At 52.0% G+C, this 25,850-nt stretch overlaps 1 protein-coding gene and 1 long non-coding RNA gene across 2 annotated transcripts; both read left to right on the top strand.

Annotated features, from left to right (window-relative positions):
• Positions 1-538: 538 nt before the first annotated feature.
• MAFB (MAF bZIP transcription factor B) lies at positions 539-3,867 on the top strand. The gene has a single exon (XM_013985377.3). It carries the CDS (start codon positions 919-921, stop codon positions 1,888-1,890), a length of 972 nt encoding a protein of 323 aa, XP_013840831.2. The 5' UTR covers positions 539-918; the 3' UTR covers positions 1,891-3,867.
• A 6,129-nt stretch (positions 3,868-9,996) lies between these two features.
• On the top strand, positions 9,997-20,799 carry LOC146395311 (uncharacterized). Its single transcript, XR_014832813.1, has 2 exons — positions 9,997-10,217; positions 17,370-20,799. It is a non-coding gene; the product is annotated as an uncharacterized LOC146395311 (long non-coding RNA).
• The last annotated feature ends 5,051 nt before the right edge of the window (positions 20,800-25,850 follow it).

Genomic DNA, 25,850 nt, shown 5'->3' with positions numbered 1-25,850 from the left:
CACCCCGCAACACACAAACGCGAGCAGATCTGTAGAAACACAGCCTTGCACCGCATACACCGGCCCGAGACCCAGCGGCACACGGAGCGTCCCCCACTGGGCGGGGGACGCTAGGGAACAATGGGCCAGAGAGGTGCCATCCCGGCGCTCATTCTGAGCCTCCTGGGGGTTGATATGGGCTGGTGGGAGGGGAGGGGGCACAAGGGTAAAGAAGGAGGAGAGCGCGCGAAGGGGTGGATAAGGTGGGGGGGGGCACCGAAGAGCTGGCGGAGACCAGGACTCCGAGGGGGTGGGGGCTGGGCCCGGGCCGGCGGTCCCACTTGGCTCCAGCCCTCCGCCAGGCCTCAGCGGCTCTTCGGCTGCTCGCGCCGCCAGTCAGCTGACACTGGGGGCGGAGGAGCTGTCAGGCGCGCCCCGCCCTGCGCCGCCGGGCCGTGGGGCCCGTGCAGCCATTGGCCAGCGCTCTGGGCCGCCCGGGCCCCCGCGCCCCAGTGACATCAGGGAGGCGATAAAAGGCAGTGGCGGCGCCGGATCCCGCACAGCTGCACCGCCGGGCTGCGAGCGGCTGCGATCGAGAGAGACCAACAGCAAGAGAGCTAGAGAGCGAGCCGCGGGCGCTCGCCCGGCGCCTCCCCTCGGTTCAGCCCCCGCGTCCCGCTCGCTTCTCCACCCCTCCCAGGCCGTCCCGGCCCCGGCGCGGCCACATCCCTGAGCTCTGGGGCGGCGCAGGCAGCCTCGGGACTCTCCGGCGCGCCGCCGCGTCCCCAGACAAAGGCTTGGCCGGCGGCCCCGGCCCGCTGAGCCCTCGGCTCCCCGCCTCCCGGGCTCGCCGCTCTTCGCCCCCGCTCCCGGCTCGGCGCGTCCCGGCCGGTCGCAAAGTTTCCCGGGCGGCAGCGGCGACTGCGCCTCGCGTGAGCGATGGCCGCGGAGCTGAGCATGGGGCCCGAGCTGCCCACCAGCCCGCTGGCCATGGAGTACGTCAACGACTTCGACCTGCTCAAGTTCGACGTAAAGAAGGAGCCGCTGGGGCGCGCGGAGCGCCCGGGCCGGCCCTGCACGCGCCTGCAGCCAGCTGGCTCGGTGTCGTCTACACCTCTCAGCACGCCGTGCAGCTCGGTGCCCTCGTCGCCCAGCTTCAGCCCCACCGAACAGAAGACCCACCTCGAGGACCTGTACTGGATGGCGAGCAACTACCAGCAGATGAACCCCGAGGCGCTCAACCTGACGCCCGAAGACGCGGTGGAGGCGCTCATCGGCTCGCACCCAGTGCCACAGCCGTTGCAGAGCTTCGACGGCTTCCGAGGCGCGCACCACCACCATCACCACCACCACCCACACCCGCACCACGCTTACCCGGGCGCCGGTGTGGCCCACGACGAGCTGGGCCCGCACGCGCATCCACACCATCACCATCATCACCAAGCATCGCCACCGCCGTCCAGCGCGGCCAGCCCCGCGCAGCAGCTGCCCACCAGCCATCCCGGGCCTGGGCCGCACGCGGCGGCCACCGCGACGGCGGCTGGCGGTAGCGGCAGCGTGGAGGACCGCTTCTCTGACGACCAGCTCGTGTCCATGTCCGTGCGCGAGCTGAACCGCCACCTGCGGGGCTTCACCAAGGACGAGGTGATCCGCCTGAAGCAGAAGCGGCGGACCCTGAAGAACCGGGGCTACGCCCAGTCGTGCAGGTATAAACGCGTCCAGCAGAAGCACCACCTGGAGAATGAGAAGACACAGCTCATTCAGCAGGTGGAGCAGCTTAAGCAGGAGGTGTCCCGGCTGGCCCGCGAAAGAGACGCCTACAAGGTCAAGTGTGAGAAACTCGCCAACTCCGGCTTCAGGGAGGCGGGCTCCACCAGCGACAGCCCCTCCTCTCCCGAGTTCTTTCTGTGAGTCGTGGCCGGTCCCGGCCCCCGCCCTTGCCCTGGCCCGGACTCCCCGTCCCGTGTCCCCAGCCCTGGACTCCCCCGGACCCTGTCCCTGCCACAGCCCCAGCCTTGACCTGTTTGACTTGAGGGAGAGGGAGGAAGGGCGCGCGGGACGCAGGCGACGGGAGGGCGCGCGGGCAGGCAGGGGACCTTGGCCAAGGCGAGAGCGGCGCGTGCCAGCGCCGCCTCCTAGACTCGAGCAGAGCCAGAGAGAGGCGAGGTGGTGGGAAGTCCCAGAGCAACTTTTCTCCAGGCTGGAGGGCGGCAAGGCATAGTCGCGAGGAGTCGCCAAGGCCGTCTGGAGACTCCTGGCTTCCTGAACTTTGCGCGTTAAGGCTAGCCCAATGCCTCGCGGTCCGGAGCCCGGTCCAGCCCAGCAAGAGAGCAGCGAAGAGAGGAGAGGAGAAGGGACCCTGGCGTCCCTGCAGACGCGAGGCGAGGCTGAGCGAAAGAAGGACAGAGGAGTCTGTCTGTCTAGGGTCCGGAGAACACTGGCTCTCAGCCTCTAGACGCGGGCCTCAGTTAGGACGTTCTGCGCGCAAATCTCATCAGTTTTATTGCCTGCTCGATTATATAGAAAAAAATACGAAAATCTGCATTAAAAATATTAATCCTGCATGCTGGACATGTATGGTAATAATTTCTATTTTGTACCATTTTCTTGTTTAACTTTAGCATGTTGTTGATCATGGATCATAACCCCCTTGTTTCTTTGAGTGAGAAGGGATCGCAGTTCGGAAACTCCGGCGGCTGCTTGCCGGGTTTCAGTCTCTCGGCTGTCGGCTTGTAAATACCCGCCCCGCCAAACCGCTTAGAGAACGTGGCAGCAAGCTGTCTTTGTTTGGGTTTATTATTATGCTCCCCTTTTTTTGTAAGTAAAAAAGAAAACTTCTGGGTATTTGCATCAGAAAAAACAACTTCGTCTTGGGGCACCCTTGGAAGTTGTGTTTTCTCCCCTTTCAGTGCCCCCTTTCAGTGCTCTTTTTCTCCCGTTTTAGTTTTCAATTTTGTGTTGAGAGAAGGAGGACAGAAGTCCCAGCTCCCGAGTACCAGGGTCTCGCAGCTGCAGAGTTTCAAACCCTGAAGGTCCGGGAGGGAGCATCCTTGTGTCACCTGGTCTTAGGGCTAAATTGACATCCCCATGAAGAAAGGAAAGGAAAACAGATCTTGTTTACTTTTTATTGCAACCGGAACACCCTACGGTCCCTATGAAACCCTCCAGGCCTCCACTAATTACTGGGGCTGAAATGTTCTTAGGGTGAGTGTCTTCACCAGCCCAGACTGCCCAGCGGTGACCTGAACTTGTGTTGAACCAACCGCTGCAGTCAGAAAGATCGAGAAACCCAAACATTGGCAAGTAATTTTGCAACTTTCAAGTGCGTTCTTTAGACCAATATGTTATGTGCGTTTCTTTCCCTGCTTTTGAGATAGCGGGCGAGTTATTGGTGGTGTTCCCCCCCCCCCTTCAGTTGTATAGTAGTTATAGGGAAGATCTGGGTGTTTTTCTTTATTATTACTTTTTTTTTTTCCTGCAGGTCAGTAAAAGGATTTAAGTTGCACTGACAAAAATACCAAAATGAAAGCGTATTTTTTAGTTCTCATTTGAAATTTGCTGGCGCTGCTGGCCGGATGCATTTTTGAGTTTGTATTAGTTGATAAATTAACAGTAATAACAAGATTGTATGATCCGCATGGTGCTTGCAGTTTTAAATATTGTGGATATTCGTCCTGCATCAGAAACGAGCTTTGGTTTTTACGGATTCAACTGTGTTGAAATCAAATTTGCCGCAACAGAAATTGTTTTTATTTCCTGTAAAATAAGGGATCAATTTCAAACCCTGCTTATGATATGAAAACATTAAAACCTAGTCTATTGTAGTTTTATTCAGACTGGTTTCTGTTTTTTGGTTATTAAAATGGTTTCCTATTTTGCTTATTAAAACCATGGAAATGGTGTTTATTTAGAGGACTCGGCGTTTGCCTGACTTTTCTTCTCCAGCCTCTTCTAGAGTTGCACTCCCCACTCCCACCAATGGAGAAACAGACCAAGTCTGGGCAAATCTCTCCCTTTCGTGTTTGAGTGTGTGTGTGTGTACTTGAGCCTCAAATGTGTTTTCTGCTTCTCGCCCTAGGTACAGACACCGGTTCAGGAGCCGGTTTGTGAGCGGAGAAAGGGCAGAACTTTCAGGTTTGGGCATCAGGACTGGTCTGCTAGCCTGCTGGCTCTGAGGTTGGTCGAACCTAGGAAGCCTGAAGTTGCTGCCATCCTGATGGGGAAGCAGGGTGTTTCTGGCAGTCAGGCGCCCTGGCCCTGTCAATCTGGTCCTCCTGCGTGGAGGATCTGCTGGGGGCAACCAGAGTTGCCCTAGAAAGCCCTCTCTGAGTGGAGTCCTAGCCGATCCCCCACCCCAGGAAGCAAGTGGAATCCAGCAGGAGGTCTTGGAGTGTAAGCGAAGTCCATCCTTGCGGACCTGTTTTCTGCCACTCAGGCCTTCAGCCCTACAGAAGGGCACTGCGTAATCAGACCAGGATTTTGATGACTCCCCAAATCAGGGGTCGGTCGAAGGGGGTTGGGGCATCGTTCTGGTGCAGAAGCTCTGACTATAGCCTGGAGCTCCTCCACTGGGAATAGGTCCCAGAACCTTGCCTTTCCCAGACTCTTAGAGGACTCCAGGTCGCTGCCTAGGTTGCCCCAAACTGCTCTCCGCCTTCTTGAAATTCCATCTCTGGGGAGGAATCCCTCCCCCCCAGAAGAATCCTATGCTCCTTTGACAGTGGCAGATTCCAAGGAGTTCTGATCTCCTCAGACCCAGTATCTGCAGTCTCAGGGGACTCAGCCCTCCAGCCCTGGGGTTTGCGGCCTGGAGTTTCTAAGATGGAACTTCAGGACCTGAATGGGGAGGTGCAGGAAACCCAAGCAGAAGAACCCCGGCCAGGAACTAGAGCTGGAAAGAGCAAGGGCGAAACTAGCAGGGGATAGATTTTGGCCTAGGTTCCTGGCGGCCTGGTATTGGTGGCCAGGGTTATGGCAAAGGCACGGGGGCAGGGAACCCAAAAAAGTAAAAGCCAAATAACACCAGCAGCGATTTACATTGAGTGGTGCTTTGGTGATGCTTAGTAGGAAAGAAGTCAGAAATTCTTGTTAGATTTCAATTCTGAGACCCAGTTCATTTCACCAACCCAAAGAGGTACCTGGCAGGGATGGCTCTGGCCGAGATCTGGGAGGAGGATGGAGTAACTGCGGTGCTGCGTGCATGGTGGAGGGAACAAGGAGGTAGGATTACTTGGGTAACTGCCTGGGCACCTGCACATGCACAGAAGTGGGTAAAAGGGTGCCCACATGCACAGGTCTACTGCCTTTGGAGCTAAAAAAGATCTGGCAGGTGGAGCTCTGGAAGAATCCCAGATGCTTGGTTGGGGAACAAGGGAGATGACCAGGACTCCACACTCCACGTGGCGGAGGCCTGACTCCCTCTGGAATCCTCCCAAGCAGACTGGCATCCTCCACCTCTGGAGTCACCCGGACTCTGTGCTAAAAGCCTCGGGGCTGGGGAGGGTCGCAGACTCCAAAGCTAGGTTTTTCCTTTCCCAGAGCACACAGACAAACCCCACCCAGTGCCGGATGCCATCACGCTGCATCCACAATGCCACGGTGGCTCAGGCCGGTTTAGAGTGATCAGTTGGGTCTCTGAGAACCTGACAATCCCACGACACAGTCCTAGTGACACACAGATACGCAGACATCCTCATCCTTTACCCCCACTGATGACCTCGCAGGCACTCTCAAGTCCCTACCATTTGCGCACCAACCGGCTCGGTGGCACGCAGGCTAGAGCCGGCCGGGCGGAGCCAGCGCGCGGGTGGAGGTGGAGGCCGAGACCTCGGGATCCTCCGGCTCGGGCTCATCCAGCGGGCAAGTCCCGGCCACTTCCTAGCCGCCGCCTTGCCGCAGACCGGGTACCCGAAGCTCAGGCAAAGTGACCGGGGTCCCGGGATACCAAGGTCCCTCGGTTAGTCTCACTCCTGCGGAGCCTCGCAGGCCGGCGTCTCCTTTCGGTCGCTACCGCTCCCCGCCGCCCGCGGGCTCCTCGCGATCCTCCAAGACCCGGGGGGGAAACATCCTCTCCGTGCCGGGAGTCCTCCACGCCAGCACTGGTCCCACGCAGACAGCCTGGCGCCTGCCCTTGAGAGCACAGGTCGAGACAGACGCAGGAGGCCCGCAACGGTGACTCCGCTGCAGACCATGCTCTGGGCCAGAGGTGGCCCCAGTCCGGCAGGGAACGAAGGCCCCCTCTTGTAACTCCCGAATCTCAGGGGTGCGCGGGAGGCTGTGCTGCTTGGACCACCGGCTCCACCGTTAGCAAGGCGAGCCGGGGAAGGTGCTCGGGCGCGGCTTCCCGGGAGCCTGGGGTCCTCCCGGCATCGGCCTCCCTCTCCTGTCTCCTCGCGTCCTTACTTTTTTTGCAGTTTCCCTTTCCACAACCCTTCCTTCGGAAGCTCTTCGTTAAGGAAAACTTTCTCCCTACATATTTTCCCTCTCTTTTTCTTTCTCTTCTGCCTTATATCCTGGCGCTGCCCGGCGGAGAAGGGCTTTGAGAGCGGGCTGTGAGGTGCCTGGTAAGTGTGGAGAGGAGTGGGGGAGATGGAGCTGAGACTCTGGCGTCCCCGGAAACAACGCCCAGAGCCCGAGCCCCCGGCCAGCTATTTTGGGCTCCCGCTGGCTTGATCCCGCTGTGCAGCTGTGCAGCTTTCCCTTCCTTCCTTCCCGCAGTGGCGGGGTTGACTTGGGATGGAGCCGGAGCAAGGTACCCGCTGATGGGAAAGCTGGCAAGCCAAGGCTCTCGGAGAAAAGGATCCCTAGGGAGCTGAGGCTGGGCCCTAGACCCAGATCCTTCTTTCCAGCCAGACTTCCTTCAGTCCAGGGTCTCTGGGCATTTCTGTGGCAGGACAACCCTGTGCCCTGTCCGACCTTTCCCCCACCCGCTCCAGCTGTGCTTACCCGGGGACCTCCTGGACTCAGTGGGAGCTGCCAGGAACCACACCAGATACCCAAGAATGGCCATTTGGCTTTTTCTGTGACTTAAGAGATACAGCTTCTGCGACACCAGGCAAATCCCTACTCCCTCAGCCACGCATCCCACTCCTCAATTTCTTTCTTTCCAGGTTACTCCAGGGAACAGCTGGGTTTAGAGATTTGACTAGTTCCCTTGCAGGCTTTTAAATGCAAAAACCTGCTTTGGAGCCCTTCTGTTTTCAGAAAGGAAAACCCAGAACTGGCTTCTTGCGTAACCCTTCCCTCTGCAGCCCACTGTCTGCCGGCCTGGCCTCACCACCCCGAGATAGCTGTGTTTGGATTTGTTATGTAAGGAAGGGAGGATTAGAGGTTTGCTCTGCTCCTCCTCCCCCCACCAAAATAAAAGTCCTCAAATGGTGCATCCTGTAGACAGTGTCTTTTATAGCAGCAGCTCTGCTGAAAGAATCCAGTCTGGATAAGAAAAGCTGCTCCAATGCTTGTGCCCAACTCAATACTCTGGGGAGACATGCCAGCTTGCAGAGAAGGGAGAGTCCCTTGGTTGAGGAAGCAACCACCATGAACCTTCCTAGGTTGGTACTTATGTGGCTCAGAGGACTAGCCTCCATTTGGGGAAAGGAGATGCTGCTGCTGCTGGAATTTCATCCTTTCTACACTTCCTGCCCCTGGGACCAGAGTGTCCAGACCCAGGAGAGCAACCCTTTCACTGGGGAGAATGCATTCTCCGTGTACTACAAGCATTTGCCATGCCTTACACATCTTCGTATCCTAGGACCCTTCTCCCTTGTTCTACACATATTATCTCAGAACATGCATTTCGATAAGAAAATCAGAACTGTTCTCACTTGGCGGAAATGAAATATACGAGATAAGTTGCTGTTCTAACGTTATTAATGAGGATTTGTTCCAAAGCAAAACTCAGTTTTAGCTGCTTCTCCACGTTCTTTGCACGTGAAGTTGCTTTTGTGTAAAATAACAGCCACTCATTACACATTGCTTTTTACTTAGTATCCAAAAAAAGGTGGGGGTGGGGGGGTGGGGGGGGATGATGTCCTCTAGGCTGGAGGTGCCCGCCACAGAGGCAATAGGAGAAGGCCTGCCACTTTCTGGAAGAAGCCAGTTGCTGTATGAGAAGAGAGCTGAAGTCCACAAATTCAATATTTATATTGTTGTGTTTTCCTTTTGGGAGCGTGGTGCATTTTATCAGGGCTTGCATTTCTGCCAGTCAATAGACGGGGTGAGAAGCTAGAGGGTATCTGTTTCAGAGTGAGAGAGGGTGAGGTGGATGCTGAGCCTGGCCTGTGACTCTGTCAGAAATCAGGAGCCACGGCTGCCCTGAGCTCACTCTCAAGTCCCCTTGTTTCTTCTGATCTGTCACTTCCACAGCCCTGATCCTGCCAGGGTGATATGCATTTGTGGCCACTCAGGAGAGGCCGTGAGCCTGGGCTGGTCTGGGGGCAGCAAAGGGCTACACTTCCCAGTGCAGGACTCTCGGGCTCTGCCCTCCTTTGTGCCCTGGGAATCTGAACCTGGCACACTTGTCCCTTTCCACAGACAAAGGGCAGGCAGGTCGCAGAGCATTGAAGGGATGGCCAGATCATGAGCTTAATCTCATTATGACATTTCACTTAACTCTGTGAGTGCGGTCTGCTACTGGCCGTGCAGTTCAGACATGGGTAAGTAGGCCCAGAGGGGTCATCGCTTAGCTGGTCACCCAGTGGAGGATCTGGAACTTGAATCCCCACCCATCTGATGCCAAAACTTGTATTTTTGCCACCCAATCCCCTAAGTCCACTGCCTCTTATCTGAAACACTTGGGAGCGGGGCAGAGCTTGGCGAAAAGTATGGACAAAGTATGGTCGGGTGGGAAATAGCCCTTTTGAAGGACAGTTTCCTTTCTAATTCCCTTTGCAGAAGGCAGTCACTTTCCTGGGGTTGAAGGCAATGCTCTCCAGCCAAAAGGCTCCCTTTTCAGGTATGAAGAGGGGCACTGGGGCCTTGGAGATGCAGCAGGACAAAAGTCACAAGGGGGTCAGAGGGACACTGCTGCTCTGTTGCCCATTTCAGTCTCTCAAGGAGGAGGCAGCAGGTTACGGTGGTTCTGTGAGAGAGTGTGTGTGTGTGCGTGTGTGTGTGTGTGTTGGAGTTAACTTGGAAGATTGGCATTGTCTGTAATTAACTGGAGTCCTCTCATACTTTTTTTTTTTTTTTTTTTTTTGGCTGCACCCATAGCGTGTGGAAATTCCTGGGCCAGGGATTGAACCTAGGCCATAACAATGATCCTAGCTGCTGCAGTGACAACACCAGATCCTTAACCCGCTGTGCCACAGGGGACTCCCAGAGTCCTCTCATCTTTTGTCTGCTCTCAGCTGAACTTTCCCCAAAATATAATGATCAGAGCAAGTGTTTATAGAAGAAGTAGCCTCTAGGTGAGGCAATTTTAATGAAATTACCCATAGCTGAACCAAAGCTGTTTCTGGTATGATATCGGAGCTTTGGACCTGTGCAGAGATGTGCTCACACTCTTCGGGCAGGCAGATGCATAAACACGTGTGGAATGAGGCAGGAATATATGTGCATACAGACATATTTGAATGTAATCTCCACCTGTGCTTATTTGCCATATATGCACGCTCAGGGTCATATGCACACGTGTGCACATATATTGCACATGGACCTACAGGTGTGTCTCCATGCCTGTGTGCATGCAAGTCCAGATGCTCACACCCATCTGCTTACACAGGGTGCATAGAATGTACACAGTTATGCACGTCTGTATGGATATATACTTGCACCGAAGCCCAATTGATTACACATGTATATACACTTTTACAAAATGCACATGGACCACATACACAGACACACACGTTGTATATTGAACACTGACCTTCACATTCATTCACATACAAGCACCATGTCACAAGTGAAATGTGGCACGGGTGGGGTTAATGGAGGCCCAGACTCCCATAAATATTTATACAAAGCACTCAAGCTCTCAAATTGGGAGGGGAAACCTCTCCCTACAAGCCCCTGTAAATCACACAGCTGCTGCGTGCTACCTATCAGATCTGCAGCTGTGTGATCCTGGATTTGCTCCATGAGAGTGGCCATATATGTGCTGCAACCCATGGCCCTCTCCCCGCCTTGCCAGGCATCACGGAGTATGTGCCAAGGTCAGTCCCCTCTCCTAGGATTCTTCTGTGAGCAGCAAAAGAAAGCATTTGACAACTGCTGCCGCTACTGCAAGTGCAGGGATGGAGGTGAGTGGGGGCGGGGGCTTTTTGTGAATATCTGAGCCTGGGCTTCTCCAGGGAAGAGAGAAGCAATCCCTGGAAGGCCTTGGTGAGCTGGTAGGGGGTCCTGGGCTGATCTGGGACTCCGGCTTCTGGGGCTGATCACACTTACCAAGTTTTGAGTCCCAGGAGCCTACTGGATGACAGCGTGGCCATTGCTGTTATAACCCTGTGATAACGAATATTCTGCCTCCACCCCTGCTACCTCAATGTATTCAACCAGCTATCAAGCAAATATTTGTTGTGTATCTTCACTATGACAGGCATTGTGCTAGGTGTTGGCAATACAACAGTGGGCAAAAGCAGAAACAATCCCAGCAGACGTGTTCTCATGGAGTTTACAGTCTAGTAGGAGGGAGAGAGAGAGAGGTGAATTTAGAGGTTCCACCAACCAGGGTACAATGTCACAAGGCAATAATTCCTATGGAGAAAGAAGCCTGGCCCTCTTAGGGCATGTGTACAAGAAAGAAGCTGACACAGACTGGGGGAAGAGTGGTCAAGGTGGGCTTCCTGGAGGAAGAGATGTTTGAGTGAAGATCTGAAGCCCAAGTAGGAGTTATCCAAGTCAAATGGGTAGCAGAAGAACATTCTAGGTTTAAATTTTAGTCTTAATTTTAAACTAAGTGCTCAAGGTCTCTCTGTCTCTTTTCTGATTTTCTCCTACTTTCTCACCTTGCTCACTAGGTCCACCACACTGGCTGCCTGATGTTTCTGGAACACGTGGGCTACTCTCCCTGCTTAGGGCATTTGCTTGAGCTGTTCCCTCTGCCTGAACCACTCTTCCCCAGATGAAACTGGCAAACGCCCTCATCTCCTCCAAGTCCTTGTTCCAGTCTTGCCTCCTTGATCACACTTATCCTGACTGCCCTACTTGATCTGGCAACCTGATCCCTCCCTCCTCCGTGACCACTGCCCACCTGTCCTGTTCTGCTCCACTGTTCTTTGCCTTTTTTCCCTCCATAGAGCCAATCACCTTAGGACACTGGATTACCTTTTTATTTATTGTTTCTTTTCTACCTCTTCCTGCCAGCAAATAAGCTCTCTGAGGTCACTGTCTGATGACTATTTTGTTCATTGATGTTCCTAAGTACCATAAATGGTGTCCGGCACTTAGTAGGACCTCAATAACCCAATAATTGGTTGAATGAATATGTACTGAGTAAAATGTATTTAAAGAGGAAAGGGGTAATAGCTGTGAAAGCATGGGTTTGAGGTCCTGGCTCTCCATTTGTGTCTATATATCATCTATCTATCTACCTATCCATCTACCTATCTATCCTCTGTCTTTCCCTCCAATCTATGTATCTATTCATCTATCGATCACCTATCTTAAATGATCTATCTATTTATCTATCTAGTTTTTTGATACTCCTTGAAATATATACTACCAATTTTTTTTTTTTTAAGATTGTGTATTATGCTCCAAATTTTGTGTACCTCATTGGTGCACTTTGGGACATGTTTTGGTATCTGGGAGGAGAGAGACTGACATTTGATACAGGAGAGGCAGTGGGGGAGAGCTGGGTGGGACTTCGTGGGTGGAGTGGGGTGGGGTGGGGGTGGGGGTGGGGGTGGGGGTGGTGGGTGGGGAGGGGCCAGAGCAGAGCTTAATCTCATTGTTTCCCTTAGCTTCTTGGTGGGTCTTTGAAGAGAAAAAGGTGGGGTTGTGGGGGGGTGTCAGAGGAGGGATTTGCTGGGATTCTGGGGGCAGGGAGCTACTCAGTTTCCCACCCATTTCTGACTGCCCCCCCCTCCCGTTTGTCCTGTCGCTGGCTCTAATCTCTTGCAGAAAAAAAAGGGGCTCCTCTTCCTCATCGCTTTTTGAGCCGAGAAGAAATCTTCCTAAATACTTTGTCCCCCTTGACAAGTTATTTTTAAAAAGAAATAATGTCTCTAAATCCAACATTTGTGATTTTTTTTTTTTTTTTTAAGAAAACACTCCACAAATCAACAGCTCTCTTGTTTTAAGCAATTGCTAGGGTTTGGAGAGCAGGCTGCTTGGTAAACACACTTTGTAAACATGCAGAGAAGATTGCATTCAGTGTCTTCCAGTCAAAATCAACCTTCCCCCAGCTCCTGCTTTCTGTTTCACTGAGGCAGGAAGAGGCTCAGGGCAGCCCACAGATGGGGCTGCCGCGGTTCCCAGAGGACATTTCTCCTGCATAATCAGGGCTGAGAAATCAAGGCACATCTGTGGCGGCCCCCCACCGACCCCCAGTCCCTACCCCTTTGCGTTCTTCACGTGACCTTTGGCTCTTTATCTCACATGGCAAAGGACCGGCTATTCAGACCATCTTACAGTTGGGTAAATAGAGTCAGGGTAAATTTCGTCTCCAAGCAGAGCTGGGGGAGAATGTGTCTCTAGGTGCCTGTTAATGCCACCAGCCAAGTGAACTCCTCCAAGTGCTTGTTTTAGTTTCTGAAAAATAAGCTGATCTCTTGGGGGTGGGGGAAAATTCTGGTTTTTATTTTATTTTATTTTATTTTATTTTATTTTTGTATGGCCACACCTGGGGCATATGGCAGTTCCTGGGCTAGGGGTTGAATCAAAGCTGCAGATGCCACAGCCACAGCCACAGCAACACAGGATCCAAGCCACATCTGCAACTATGCTGCAGCTTGCAGCAATGCTGGATCTTTAACCCACTGAATGAGGCCAGGGGTCGAACCAGCACTCTCATAGACACTATGTCGGGTCCTCAACCGCTGAGCCACAGCAGGAACTCCCAAGGCAGCTTTTAGATCCTCTCTCTGAGGTTCCCTTCTAGCTCTCTGCACCACCACACCTTAGTCTGGAATGTCCTAACTTCTTTCTCGGTCAATTCCTAGAGTCTTAATAAACGCGCCTTCCAGCCCCACCCTTCTCCTCCGAGACTGCCAGGGTCCTCTTTCAAAAACTTCCTTCTGATCATGTCACTGTCTTGTTGGCAAAATCAACAAGGCATTGGTTTGTCTTTGCTCCAGAAGAGAGCAAGACTCCCACTTTCAGTTTCATCTAGACTGAGGCTTCGGCAGTCCAAGATGCTGAGCCCAGATTCTGAGGCAATTTGGGGAAGGTCAAAGGGCAGAAGCAAAGTGTAGAAGTCCCTGGGAAGACTCTGTCCTGTCCTTCAGATGACTTCTAATGGGAACCGTATTTGCCTGCTTGTAGGCCTGTCCAGCTTCTGTCTCCTTCAAAGTCAACAGAGAGTGACCTTTCTCTGGGTTTCATACTTTGTTTGGTTTCTGTTTTTTTTTTCTTTTTAGGGCCGCATCTGCAGCATATGTTAAGTTCCTGGGCTAGGGATCAAAATGGAACTGCAGCTGCCAGCCTACACCACAGCCACAGCAACTCGGGATCTAAGCCACTTCTGTGGCCTACACTGCAGCTCACGCCAATGCTGGATCCTTAACCCACTGAGCAAGGCCAGGGATTTAACCTGTATCCTCATCAATACTGGTTGAATTCTTAACCCACTGAACCGCAACAGGAACTCCTGGGTTTCATACCATTATATGATGGGAAACTTACATATCGATTGGGTTACAGGCATTATATATCTCGAAGACCTTTCTTTTGGTTGAGAATTTCTAAAAAGAATGACTCCACCTTGTGTTCTCTTGGATGGCCCACCTTCCTCGCTCTGTTTACGTGATGGAGAAGCGTATCTAGAAGGCCAGGAAGGGGCCTAAAGTCCTGCTTTCAAAAAGTAGAAGCATTAGGTTGAAACTTATAAAATTGTTGATATGTGATAGATTCATTCTGCAGAAACTGTGGTTCTTGGAAATCTTCCAGGGCATATTTTAATTATTTTTATTTTTAGGGCTGTACCTGTGGCATATGGAATTCCCAGGATGGGGGTCAAATCAGAGCTACAGATGGCAGCCTACACCATCTGAGACCTATGCTGCAGCCTGCAGAAACACTGGATCCTTAACCCACTGAGAGAGGCCAGGGATCAAACCCATAAGCATATTTTTAAAAGAACGGCCTATAGGTAGCAAAGAAATTGGTGATTACTAGGACCCAGAAAGGGATCACTAAGACCACACCACCATGTCAGGCTCATCCTGTTTTTACCTTTGATAAAGAAGGGGCTGTGGCCTCGAAGACCCTTATTTGGCGACACTTTCCATGTAAGTGTTCTGTTATAATTGACTCACATAAGCTTCATGATAAGCCTGTGAGGCAGGGGAATAGTATTATCTCCATTTTCTGGATGAGGAAATGGAATCACAGAGAGGTTAAGCAACTTGCTCAAGGATGCACAGCTAGTAAGTGGCAGTGCTGGGATTCAAATCCAGGCAACTTAAATCCAGAGTTTATGTTTTCAACCATTATATTCTTTTTTTTTTTTTTTTTTTTTGGCCTTTTTTTTTTTTGGCTTTTCAGGGCCGCACCCGCAGCATATGGAGGTTCCCAGGCTAGGGGTCCATCCGGAGCTATAGCCTCTGGCCTATGCCACAGCCATAGCAACGCAGGATCCAAGCCGCGTCTTCAACCTATACCACAGCTGTTGGCAACGCTAGATCCTTAACCCACTGAATGAGGCCAGGGATTGAACCCACCACCTCACGGTTCCTAGTTGGATTCGTTTCCGCTGCGCCATAACGGGAACACCTCAAACATTATATTCTTTTGAGGCTGGGGGTTGAATGATAGGCGAGGTAGAATTTGGGATTTGACCCTGAGAAGAATATTACCCACCCCCTCCCCCCCGGACTACCTTGTACCCTCTCTTGAGCCATCTCTGCTCTACTGGAGACATTGCTTTAAAATTAAAAAATTTTTTTTGGTTATATATGTGGCAAATGGAAGTTTCTGGGCCAGGGATTGAATCCAAGCTGCAGATCCTTTAACCCCCTTTGCTGGGCTGGGGATTGAACTTGCACCTCTTCACTGATTCAAGCCACTGCACTCAGATTTTTTTTTTTTTTTTTTTTTTTTTTTTTTTTTTTTTTGGTCTTTTTAGGGCCGCACCGCAGCAGATGGAGGTTCTCAGGTTATGGGTCCAATTGGAGCTGTAGTATCTGGCCTACATCACAGCTGCAGCAATGCAGGATCCAAGCTGCATCTGCAACCTACACCTCAGTTCATGGCAACGCCAGATCTTTAACTCAATGAGCAAGGCCAGGGATGGAACCCTCGTCCTCATGGATGCTAGTTGGGTTCGTTAACCACTGAGCCTCGACAGGAACTCCATGTACTTAAGTTCTTAACCCACTGCACCACAGCGGGAACTCCTAAAAATTCTTTTTGAGATATGATTGACATATGACTTTATATTCATTTCAGATATACAACATAGTGATTTGACATTTGTGTATATTGTGAAATGATTGCAATTGTAATGTAAGTCTAGTTAACATCCGTCAGCATACCTACTTACAAATTTTTTTCTTGTGATGAGGAGGGACATTGGTTTTGTATTCATTTTCCTGAGTTATTGGCAGCTCATCCCACTGAGAAACCATTGATGGCTCCCCAGGCACATTCTTCAGTTTGGCCTCCAGCGCCCAGCCCCAGGGCCCTCATTCCTCCATCCTGTGCTCAGCATCTTGCTCTGGCCAGACCGACCCCAGAATTGGCTTTGGGTTCTCCGGCTTCCACACCTTGGAGGCAGGCTTCCCCATGCAGTCCTCTGGTACCCACAGTCCTCTCCTCTTTAGATCCCCTCCTTCTTCAAGAGCTTTTGGACCACAGAGGCCAGAAGGAAGACAATTTCTTTTTTTCTGAACTCTTTGCTGGAGCTGGAGTTGGGGCCTAGAAAGAATTCGGGATGGAGAGTTGGGTAGACCTGGGTGTAGACCCAGCCCCTCCTCTTATTGGCTGTGTGGCCTTAGGTAAGTCACTTCACCTCTCTGAGTCTCGGTTGCCTCTTGGTCAAATGGGGAGCATCTTATTTCTTCTGGCTTGAGGAGGCATCTCTTGTGCTGTCTGGTGGGTAGTGGGGGCAGTGAATGGTGGGTGGCTGTGATGATGGGAGGCCTGGCTGGGCTGGTGGGGGTTCCCTTTGGATGGTATTAAGTTCTGCAGAATGAGCTGGGATCTGAGCAACCTCGGGTCCCTAGCAGTGTGTCCCTGAAATGGCTTGGCCTTTCAGAAAGGAGGCAGGAGCTGGGGAAATACTCCCAGAAGTAACCTGGACGGGTTAGACTTCAGCACAAGCCCAGACTCCCACAGTGCGCAGCTGGGAGACTGTCAAGCAGGTTGAACCAGTCCTATCCTCTGGCCAGGATCTCTGGCTCAATTTGCACTGAAATTGATTGGCAGGGAAGGCCCTGGAAGGCCGCGTGCAAACCCCAGCAGGAGCTCCCTGGAAGTGGGATTTACAGCTGTGAACATACTGTGGGAAAGAAGCTGGAGTTTCAGCCCTGAGTGCGAAGAGTCTCACCCCCACCAGCTTTTTCCAGATGCTCAAAGCCCAGGGAGCCTTGACTGACATGGCTTGCCAGCATTTTTCTGGCATGGTCGCAGTGCATGCTCGCCTCCTGCCTTGGGAACCACGCTTTGAGAATACCCTGAGTCGCTAGGCTGAGGGCCTGGATCTCTCACTCGGTGACAACACAGCCAGGTTTTGGTAGCCGTCTTTCCATCAGTCTGGGGTGGTGGTGGGGGGTGTGGAGCTTCCAGCACCCATGCCTGTGTGGGCACAAGGCCCCTGGAAGGGTGTGTGTGCACGTGTGTACACAGCCACAGAGAGACCACTCGCCTTTGTGGTTAAGATGGGGGCCCTCAAGTCAGGCTGCCTGGGTTTGGTGGTCACTTCTGTATTTACTGGCCCTGGGATGTTGGAAAGATTATTTCTGCTTCAAGATGGTGGGATTTATATTGAGCCGAGTAGGAACTGTAATAACATCGAGGAGTTAAAGCTCTTGGGAGAATTAAGTGAGATCTGCATGTAAAGTGCTTAGCAGGTCCCTCCTGCATAGCAGCTGCTCACGAAAGATGGATGGCTATTTTCATTGTATTATACATCTCACCAGGGTAATATTGGAGGCGAGAGTGTAGACTCTGAAACCAGAAAGCCAGTTCCAACACGTTCTAGCCGTGTGTGATCTTGGATAAGTTACTTACCTGCTCCCGGTCTTAGTTTCTTCACTGGTAAAACGAGGATACTCTTTGTACCTGTCCCACAGGGCTGCTGTGTCACAAAGTGCTCAGAACAGCGTCTGGTGCTCTGTGTGTTAGCTGTTCTGATCCCCGGCACGATCACCAATCACCATGACAACCATCGCCATCTTCATCTTCACTCTGGAACGCTAAGGCACTTGGTCCATGCTCAGAACTTAGAGAAGGCCAGATGAAGTCTTCAGGCGCCATTCAGGTCAGCACACAGCCCTGAGTTCAAGCCTTGCCCCGCGGCCTCCTTCTCGGTCCCTCTGTTCACAAAACACTGTCAGCTATGGCCTGTCCCTTGCAAAGCACTCTGGGCGGTGGGCGAGGAGCTAGCCCTCCAGATCCCATCCAGCCTCCTAATAATCACCCCTGGCTCCTCCCCTGCTGGAAGGGATTCAGGATCCTGGCTGGTCCAGCCTCCTGGGCCCTGAAGAGAAGGCTCTTGTCCACTCTTGCCTCCTTGTTAAGGGGCCTCTGATTCAGCCCTCAGGAGAGCAGGGGTGGACTTTCTTCCTCCGACCCAGGCAGGGGCTCCTCACTGGGGCTGGGGGCCTCACCCTACCACCTTGGCAGGACCCCAGCTTCTGCAGACTGCCAGTTCTGGCCTGAAATGTTGGCTCCACCACCTGGGTGGCCTGGGGAGGCCAGGTAATCTTTCTGAGGCTCACGTCCCACATTTGCAACATGGCTATAATCACATTAATCCTGTGGGGCGGGAAAGGAGAGCAGAGGAGTGAATGAGAAAATGCACCTAGAGCAGTGGGTGCAGTGACCTGCCTGGGGCAGGTTCTTAGCAGCAAATCCAGCCCCCTCTGCCTGCCCCTCCATCCCCTTCCTGGTTCTGAGGGTATCCCTGGGGACAGGAGCTGGTCAGAAGCTTGAGGAGGGCAGTGGGGTTCAGACTGGCTCCCCAGCAGGGCCTTCTGTAAGCGGAGATAGTGTGGGTTTCCCTCGGGGGAGAGGACAAGAATGGGCAGAGCCTGAACCCAAGGTCTGTCAAGGCCCATCCCCTTTGCGGAGTCTGCATGCTCCGTGTGTGAGCTGAACACCTCTACCTGCTGGACACAGATTACACAGCCAGAGGTCAGGGGCTGCTCGGCTTACCCTTCCTGGTGTCCCTGGGAACCGAGAGGATCAGGAGCCCAGCAGTTGGGAGTGGAGTGTGGGTAAGTTAATGAAGACACACACATCTTTGGACATGAAGCAGATTATTCACTCAACAAACACTGTGCTCAGCACCTCTGCACCCCCAGCCTCGCTAATTCCCACCTCATTCCGCAGTAACTCTGGGTGACTGAGTCTGTGTCCCCAGGTGGCAGCTGATGGAGAGATGGGGGCTGTGCCCTGGTCCTCCTGCTAATGACTGAGGTAGGATTTGAGCTGAGGTCTGCACACATGTCCTAAGGGGCTTGAATTTCAGACTAAGGCGTTTGGGGGCCCCTGCGGTGATGGAATCCTGCTGCCGTGTCACTGCCATGACAGGAGGCCGGAGACACAACTGCTTGAACTAAGAATGGACACTTGCCCCACATTGGGCAAGAAGCATCACTTTCCCAGGAAATTAGAGTTTGGATTTGGGGTGCTGGTTAGAGTGTGTTGGGAGCTTGAAGCGGGGGGGTGGGGGGGGGGAGTGTGAGAGTGGAGAGTTGAGGCAGCTTCACCTGGTCCTTGAGTGAGGAGTCAGAGAAAGGCTCTCTGCAGAGAGGAAAGCATGAAGTGTGCTTGTAGAGAAAGCTGAAGAGGTTTAAGAGGGCTTGAAGCTGGGTGTCATAGAGTGAGCCAAACCATACTACTAATCAGTAAAAAATAGGAGGCAGAACATAAAAGCAGCGTAAAAGAATGAGATTGAACCAGAAATGACATAAGGTTCACATGTGACATAAAGTTCTGTGTTGCGATGGGCTGTGGAGTTGCCTCTGGGCTTCCTGGTGGCCAATGGGAAGAGGGAAAAAAGACCACCTTTAGGACCCATAGTGCTTCTCAAGGAAATGCAAAACCACTCCTCTGGAGAAACATAAGTATTTCTGGCCCTGGGGCTGGAGAGAAGTTTCTCTGGTGGATTAGCAAGTAAGTACCTGGGCAGATTTTTGGTCAGGAAGAGGTGATTGGAGGAAACAGGGTCTTGCTCTGGGATTCAGGAGACTGCATTCTGGTTTCATCTTCATATGTGAGCTCGGGTAGCTGCTTAGCCTGTCTGAGACTTAGTTCCCTACTGTATCAAGGGACACCTGCCTTCGTGGGCTCTGAAGATGGAATGATGCATGTGATGAAAGTACCAGGCGCACAGCTGCTGGTCAGTAAAGCTCCCTCCCTCTCTTGGAAGGCTGTTTCTCTTTCATTAAGACTTTTATTGCTCTCCTGACCTCTTCCTGCCATGGGCTAGCTCCTCCCAAGGTCCACCCACTACCCTTGGGACCAAAGCACAGCCAGGTGGCTGCTGGCATGGTGCCTCCTGGAATCAGCCATGGCCCACAGCTCCCTGCTGGGCCTGTGCCCGCAGCCAAAGAGAAGGCGAGCCAGGTTCCACCAGGCTGCATTCTCCTGGGGCCTCCTCTGGGTTGGCTCTGCGCAAGACTGACAGCTCAGTCCCCAGCCCCTCTCAGCATCCGCCATGTGCTCCTCAGCCCCACACAAATCCTAAGACTAGAGAAATGCTTGTCTGCGTAGTAAGTTGTTTTAACATTCATCTCCCAGCTAGGACACATGGGTCACAGGCAGGGCAGATTTTGTCCTCCATCGTTACGTTGGTCTGGAGCACTTGCAGGGTACTTGCTATTTAGTTGGTACTTGAAATATCTTGGCTGAATGGATGCTGGATGGAATGAATGAATGAGTGAATGAATGGGCTGAAACATTGTAATGGCCCTGCGGGGCCAGGAGCACTTGCTCCATCTTATAGTTAAAGAAACTGCCTTTTCATCTCGTTATTCTACCTCTTTTTTTTAGGGCTGCACTCAACAGCATGTGGAGTTTCCCAGGCTAGGGGTGGAATTGGAGCCTCAGCTGCCGGCTTACACCACAGCCACAGAAACGCGGGATCTGAGCCAGGTCTGCGACCTACACCACAGCTCATGGCAACGCCAGATCCTTAACCCACTGAGCAAGGCCAGGGATCAAACCTGCAACCTCATGGTTCCTAGTCGGATTCTTTTCCGCTGCACCAGGATGGGAACTCCTATTCTGCCTCTTTACCACGGCAATTTCTGCTCATTTTTCAGGTCTCGGCCAAAAGATCACACCTTTAGGGAGGCCACAGCAAAGCTTCAGACTGGATCAGGCCCCTACCGTTACTTCTGACCTTTACCTCTCCAAGCTTGGTCCAGAGTCCCTTCCCCCTACATCCATCAACTGGGAATGATTTATTTGAGTTCATGACCCTTTTAACTCCATCAGTTTCATAATTTTCAGAGCCTAGTGCAAAATGAAGATAAAGGACCTCTTGTTTAAAAATGATTGAGAAGTTTAAAATGGCAATAGAGCATTCAAGCAAGCGTTGCCCATTCTAACCGTGGGGTCCTGTGTGAACTACACAGGTCACCTGCCCGTGAAGCTGGTCCTACCGTGGACATTGCAGGTCTGTTTACTGCAGCTTCTTCCTGCCCTGAGCTGCACACAGTACTAGGTCCTCATGAGCATTGCATTTAAACATCAAATGAATGGATGAATGAATGAATGAATGAACGAGAGCTCATGTGTGAATGGAAGTCACGTAGCCCCTCTGAGCCTTATGTTTTCCATTTACACAACGGGACCATCTTGCTTCCCTCCCCAGGCAGGCGGTGAGGACCCCCTGAGCCCAGGGGCCATGGGATCACGTGGCACATGTCCTGGAACTAGTCAGGTGTGGGTGATCAGGGGACAGAGGCCACTCCGTGTGGGGCAGAGTAAGGCTTGCCTTATCAGGCCAGTGGACTCTGCTCTCTCTGGGTGCCAGCCCACTTCTGATGACGTACTCCTACCTGGCCAGAGCCCAGGAACAGGGGACAGGCTGTGGGCCTCTCTTTCTTAGAAACTCAATTTATTAAACACCCGCACGTTTCAGGCATTTTGTATGCATCATCTTTTATCCTATTTGGCAGATGGAGAAGCCAAAGGCCAGAGAGTAAAAAGGGCCTGTCCAAGGCTGCTCAGTTGGCAAAAGGGGCAGAGTCAGCCACAGAAGCCAGATCTGTCATCTCCTGGACCCTTGTGTCTTGAGGATGAAAGGTCCATGTCACGAGGGGCTCTGTCTGCAGAAGCCTGTATGTGTGTGTGTGTGTGCACGCTTGTCCCAGTGTACAGGACAGCCTGTGTCTCCACTCCAGACCCACTGACCTTCTCTGAAACCTGCCCAAGCAGTACTGCTCCTCCCCGGGGCTGGAGGCAGCTGGGATTCCAGGCCAGCCTTGGTCGGTGTCACCATCACACGTACCCAGCAATGTTAGAATCCATGTGACAAACATAACTGCTTTTCCTGGGGTACTCTTTTTACACAAATATTTGATTATAATTTCCTGGCCCTTATTTTTTATGATTAGGGAAATATAACTTTGAAGCTTAAAGCTGTGCTAAGACTTTGAGGATAACTGCATAAAGTTTTTTTTTTTTAATTAAGGAAAGACACAATGTAAACAGAAAAAAAAGGTAAGAAGTCTTTCTGTCTCACTACAAAACCATCATGAATTTGTATACCTCCTCCTGACACACACACACACACACACACACACACACACACACATGCTCACATACATCCTTTCCAAGGCTCCAGAGGCCAAAAGCCCCCTTTGCAAACTGGAATCTAAATGTTTTTATAAGGAGGCTACACCACGCAGGTGACACAAGCCTAATTTCTCCCCAGAGTCTTACCTGCATCCATGTCCCATCTGATGCCTTGAAAGCATTTGTGTTTCTGAAACTTGGCAAGATGGACACTTTTTTTAAAAAATTTAATTTAATTTTTTTTTTTTTTTTTGTCTTTTTGCCATTTCTTGAGCTGCTCCCATGGCAATATGGAGGTTCCCAGGCTAGGGGTCGAATAGGAGCTGTAGCTAACAGCCTACACCAGAGCCAGAGCAACACGGGATCCGAGCCGCGTCTGCAACCTTCACCACAGCTCACGGCAACGCCGGATCCTTAACCCACTGAGCCAGGCCAGGGATTGAACCTGCAACCTCATGGTTCTTAGTCGGATTTGTTAACCACTGCGCCACGACGGGAACTCCCACTTTTTTTTTTTTTAAAACAAAAACAGGCCCAATGTATACCCAGTATTATGAAACTCACTCCCCCACCTTTTGCTTAACAGCATGTTTTGGACGGCTTGTCTGTACAGAGTCTGACCTCACACTTTTAAACAGTTGCACAGTGTTCCAAAGATTTGCGGCTTGAAACATTGTTCTTTATAATAAAGCAGCTGTGGACAGCCTCTGGAACAGAATGTGTAAAAAAAGGAGACTTCAAAAAATGTCCTGCTTGGGTTAGCTCACAGGGGTCAGGCTCCTAGATCCATGGGGTCTGTGGATGCAATGGCTTTGGTCTTCAGAGCTTGGGGCGGGTAGGGGCCCGGCCCACGGGAAAGCGCACAGGGCTCAATTCTTCATGCAGCGAAATGTCCTCTCTCCCCTGAATCCCACCTTCATGCTCATATATCCTCACACTTTCCCACATTCATTCACACACATACACACACACCCTGCCACACGCTCTAACTGCTCCTGTAAATGTGAACCTGACCTTCACATCCAAGGATGTGGAATGGGTGTACTGAAACGCCAACGGATCCCTGCCTCGATGCCCAACAGTGTCATTGGAACTTCACGTGTCGTTGTGCGTGGTCCTCAGATGAGGAAACTTGGAGGCTTAGCCAGGCTCAGCAATGTCCCCGCAGACACACAGCGAGTTGGTGGCAGAGTCTGATCCACCTCCATGCCCTCTCAGATCTGGGGGGAGTTACCTAAGCCTGGCCAGATATGGGGACCTGAGAATTTAAGCTGAAATGCTCTTGAACATGGAGAGGGTAGCTTGTCCACTGCCAGCCTGGCCACCTCCAGCCTCTTGGCGTGTCCCAAGCTCTAGGAGAGATGCTGGAAAATGATGTTTACTGATGGATTCAACTGCCACAAACTCTGAGCCAGGAGGGCCTTTTCCCATTTGTGGAGGCAGAATAATGACCCTTTAAAGATGGTCCTGCCTTGGTCCTTGGAAATTGTGACAGTGTTATTGTGGCAAAAAGGACTTTGCAGAGATGATTAGCTGGTGACACTGCGCTCTCCAGGTAGGGCAAATGTTATCACAACGTTCTTAAAGATGGAGACTCTTGGTGTTCCCGTCATGGCTCAGTGGTTAACGAACCCGACTAGTATCCAGGAGAATGCGGGTTTGATCCCTGGCCTTGCTCAGTGGGTTCCGGTTGTGGTGTTGCCTGTGAGCTGTGGGTGTAGGTCGCAGATGCAGCTCAGATCTGGTGTTGCTATGGCTGTAGCACAGTCTAGCAGCTCTGAGCTCTAATTCGACCCCTAGCCTGGGAACCTCCATATACTGCAGGTGCAGCCCTAAAAAGAAAAAAGACCAAAAAAAAAAGGAAGAAGAAGAAGAAGATGGAGACTCTTTCTGGGCTGTGGGCAGAGGGAGATGTGGTAGCAAGCAGGGCTGGAGCGATGCAACATTACTGCCTTGCGAAAAAGAGACAGGGGCTGTGGACAAAGGCATGAAGGCAGCCTCTCTAAGCCGGGAAAGCCAAGAAAACCAATCTTCTAGAACTTCCTGCAGACACCTTGATTTTAGCCTAGTGCGACTGGATCAAACTTCCAATCGATAGAACTATAACTAAAATTGTAATATACAACCAACTATTTATCCAGGAAAATTCATTTATTCATCCCCAGGACCCTTCCTTAGTCATATCACACACACGCACACACAAAGTCAATGCTACTTGGATTTAAGTACGGCTTAGGGCTCCAGGAAGGATGCTAAGTACACAGAATGGTCGTGATAATACTTTTTTTTTTTTTTTTTTTTTTTTTTTTTTTTTTTTTTTGTCTTTTTGCCATTTCTTGGGCTGCTCCTGCGGCATATGGAGGTTCTCAGGCTAGGGGTCTAATCGGAGCTATAGCTAACAGCCTATGCCAGAGCAACAGCAACGTGGGATCCGAGCCGCGTTTGAGACCTACACCACAGCTCACAAAAATGCCGGATCGTCAACCCACTGAGCAAGGGCAGGGATCGAACCTGCAACCTCATGGTTCCTAGTCGGATTCCGATAATACTCTTAATACTGACACTGTTAGTGGCAACAATAGCAAACTGTGAAATCAACCTACCTTGTGCACTGGCTAAGTGCTTATGTTAATGAATATAATATGAGCACCCCAGGAGGCAACGAACTGCCAGTCCATTTTACAGATAGGGAGTCAGAGAGTTAAAGGATCTGGCCAGGGTCACTCAGTTAAGAGATGGAGCTGGGATTTGAACCTTGGCTCGCATGTATTTGCTCACACACCTCCAGACCCACACATCCCCTCACATTCACACAGAAAATCACGCCCGGACTTCCCACTGGTGGGGGGCATGAGAGGAACAGGTAGAGAAAGCTGAGTTCAGAAACCCTGAGATTTTCACAGACGGTCCCTGTTAAAGCTTTGAACAATATACTCATAAGAAAAAAAAAGTTGCTAATTTCCACCACCCTCCCCCCGAATTTCACATCTCATTTTGCGAAACTCCACTGTTTCAACCAGATGATTGGTTCCATGTGTAATTAAACATGAGTCAGTGTGGCTGGCGTGGCAGATTTCTTCAGCCCGCCAGTTCTCAGAAGAGGCTGCACCCTTGGTGGGAGCGATCCTGGACTTTGGGGTCCCTATGCCCAGGGCATCCTCCCCTGCCCACACCTCCCCACGGCCCTCCAGGGCCACTGAGCTGGGCTGACTGGGGACTGCAGAAATGAGATAATTGGTGTTTTCAGGCAGCCAGCAGCTGGGGGTTCACAGCTCCACCTTCTTACCTGCCTCTGGGGCAGGGCTGGGTCCGCTGGAACCTGTCTGGCTGGTTTGGAGGCTGTTATTACCAGGGTTCTCTGGGATGGGATGGAGACCTGGAGGAGGTTGGGGGTGGGGGAAGGGGGTGGGGGCAGGGAGGACTAGGGGGATAGGTGGGATTGGGGCTTCGATGGAGAGGGGGAGGGTGTGAGCGACGGGGTGGGAGTAGGAGCAGGGCTGGGAATGAGGGGGATGGGGAGAGGGAAGGGCTGAGGCTCTGCTTCTTCTCGCAGGGCTTCCCAGCGGACCTCCTACCTTCCCACCCCTCAGCCCCACTGCCAGTCCCAGGAGAAGGACCAAATCTGATCCCCCATCTCCCAAAGGTCTGGTATTAAATGAGGACAGAAAACCACTTGGAGAATCTCCCTGAGACTAGTGGGAAGCCCACCACATGGGGGTCCAGCCCGATGCTCTTCCTGAGGCTCTGGACTCAGGCCAGTGAGGGGTGCTGGGGGCTTTCATTGAGGCTGAGGTGCTTGCGGG

The sequence above is a fragment of the Sus scrofa genome, chromosome 17 (assembly GCF_054392235.1).
Source record: "Sus scrofa isolate SSC_HxYL_T2T_F1_AM1 chromosome 17, Sscrofa_HxYL_maternal_Yorkshire_Landrace_v2.0, whole genome shotgun sequence".
Classification (NCBI taxonomy): domain Eukaryota; kingdom Metazoa; phylum Chordata; class Mammalia; order Artiodactyla; family Suidae; genus Sus; species Sus scrofa.
This window is presented reverse-complemented; position numbering and strand designations above follow the sequence as displayed.

Coding starts and splice junctions, on each gene's coding strand:
- MAFB (XM_013985377.3), top strand. CDS start 919: ATGGCCGCGGAGCTGAGCATGGGGCCCGAGCTGCCCACCAGCCCGCTG.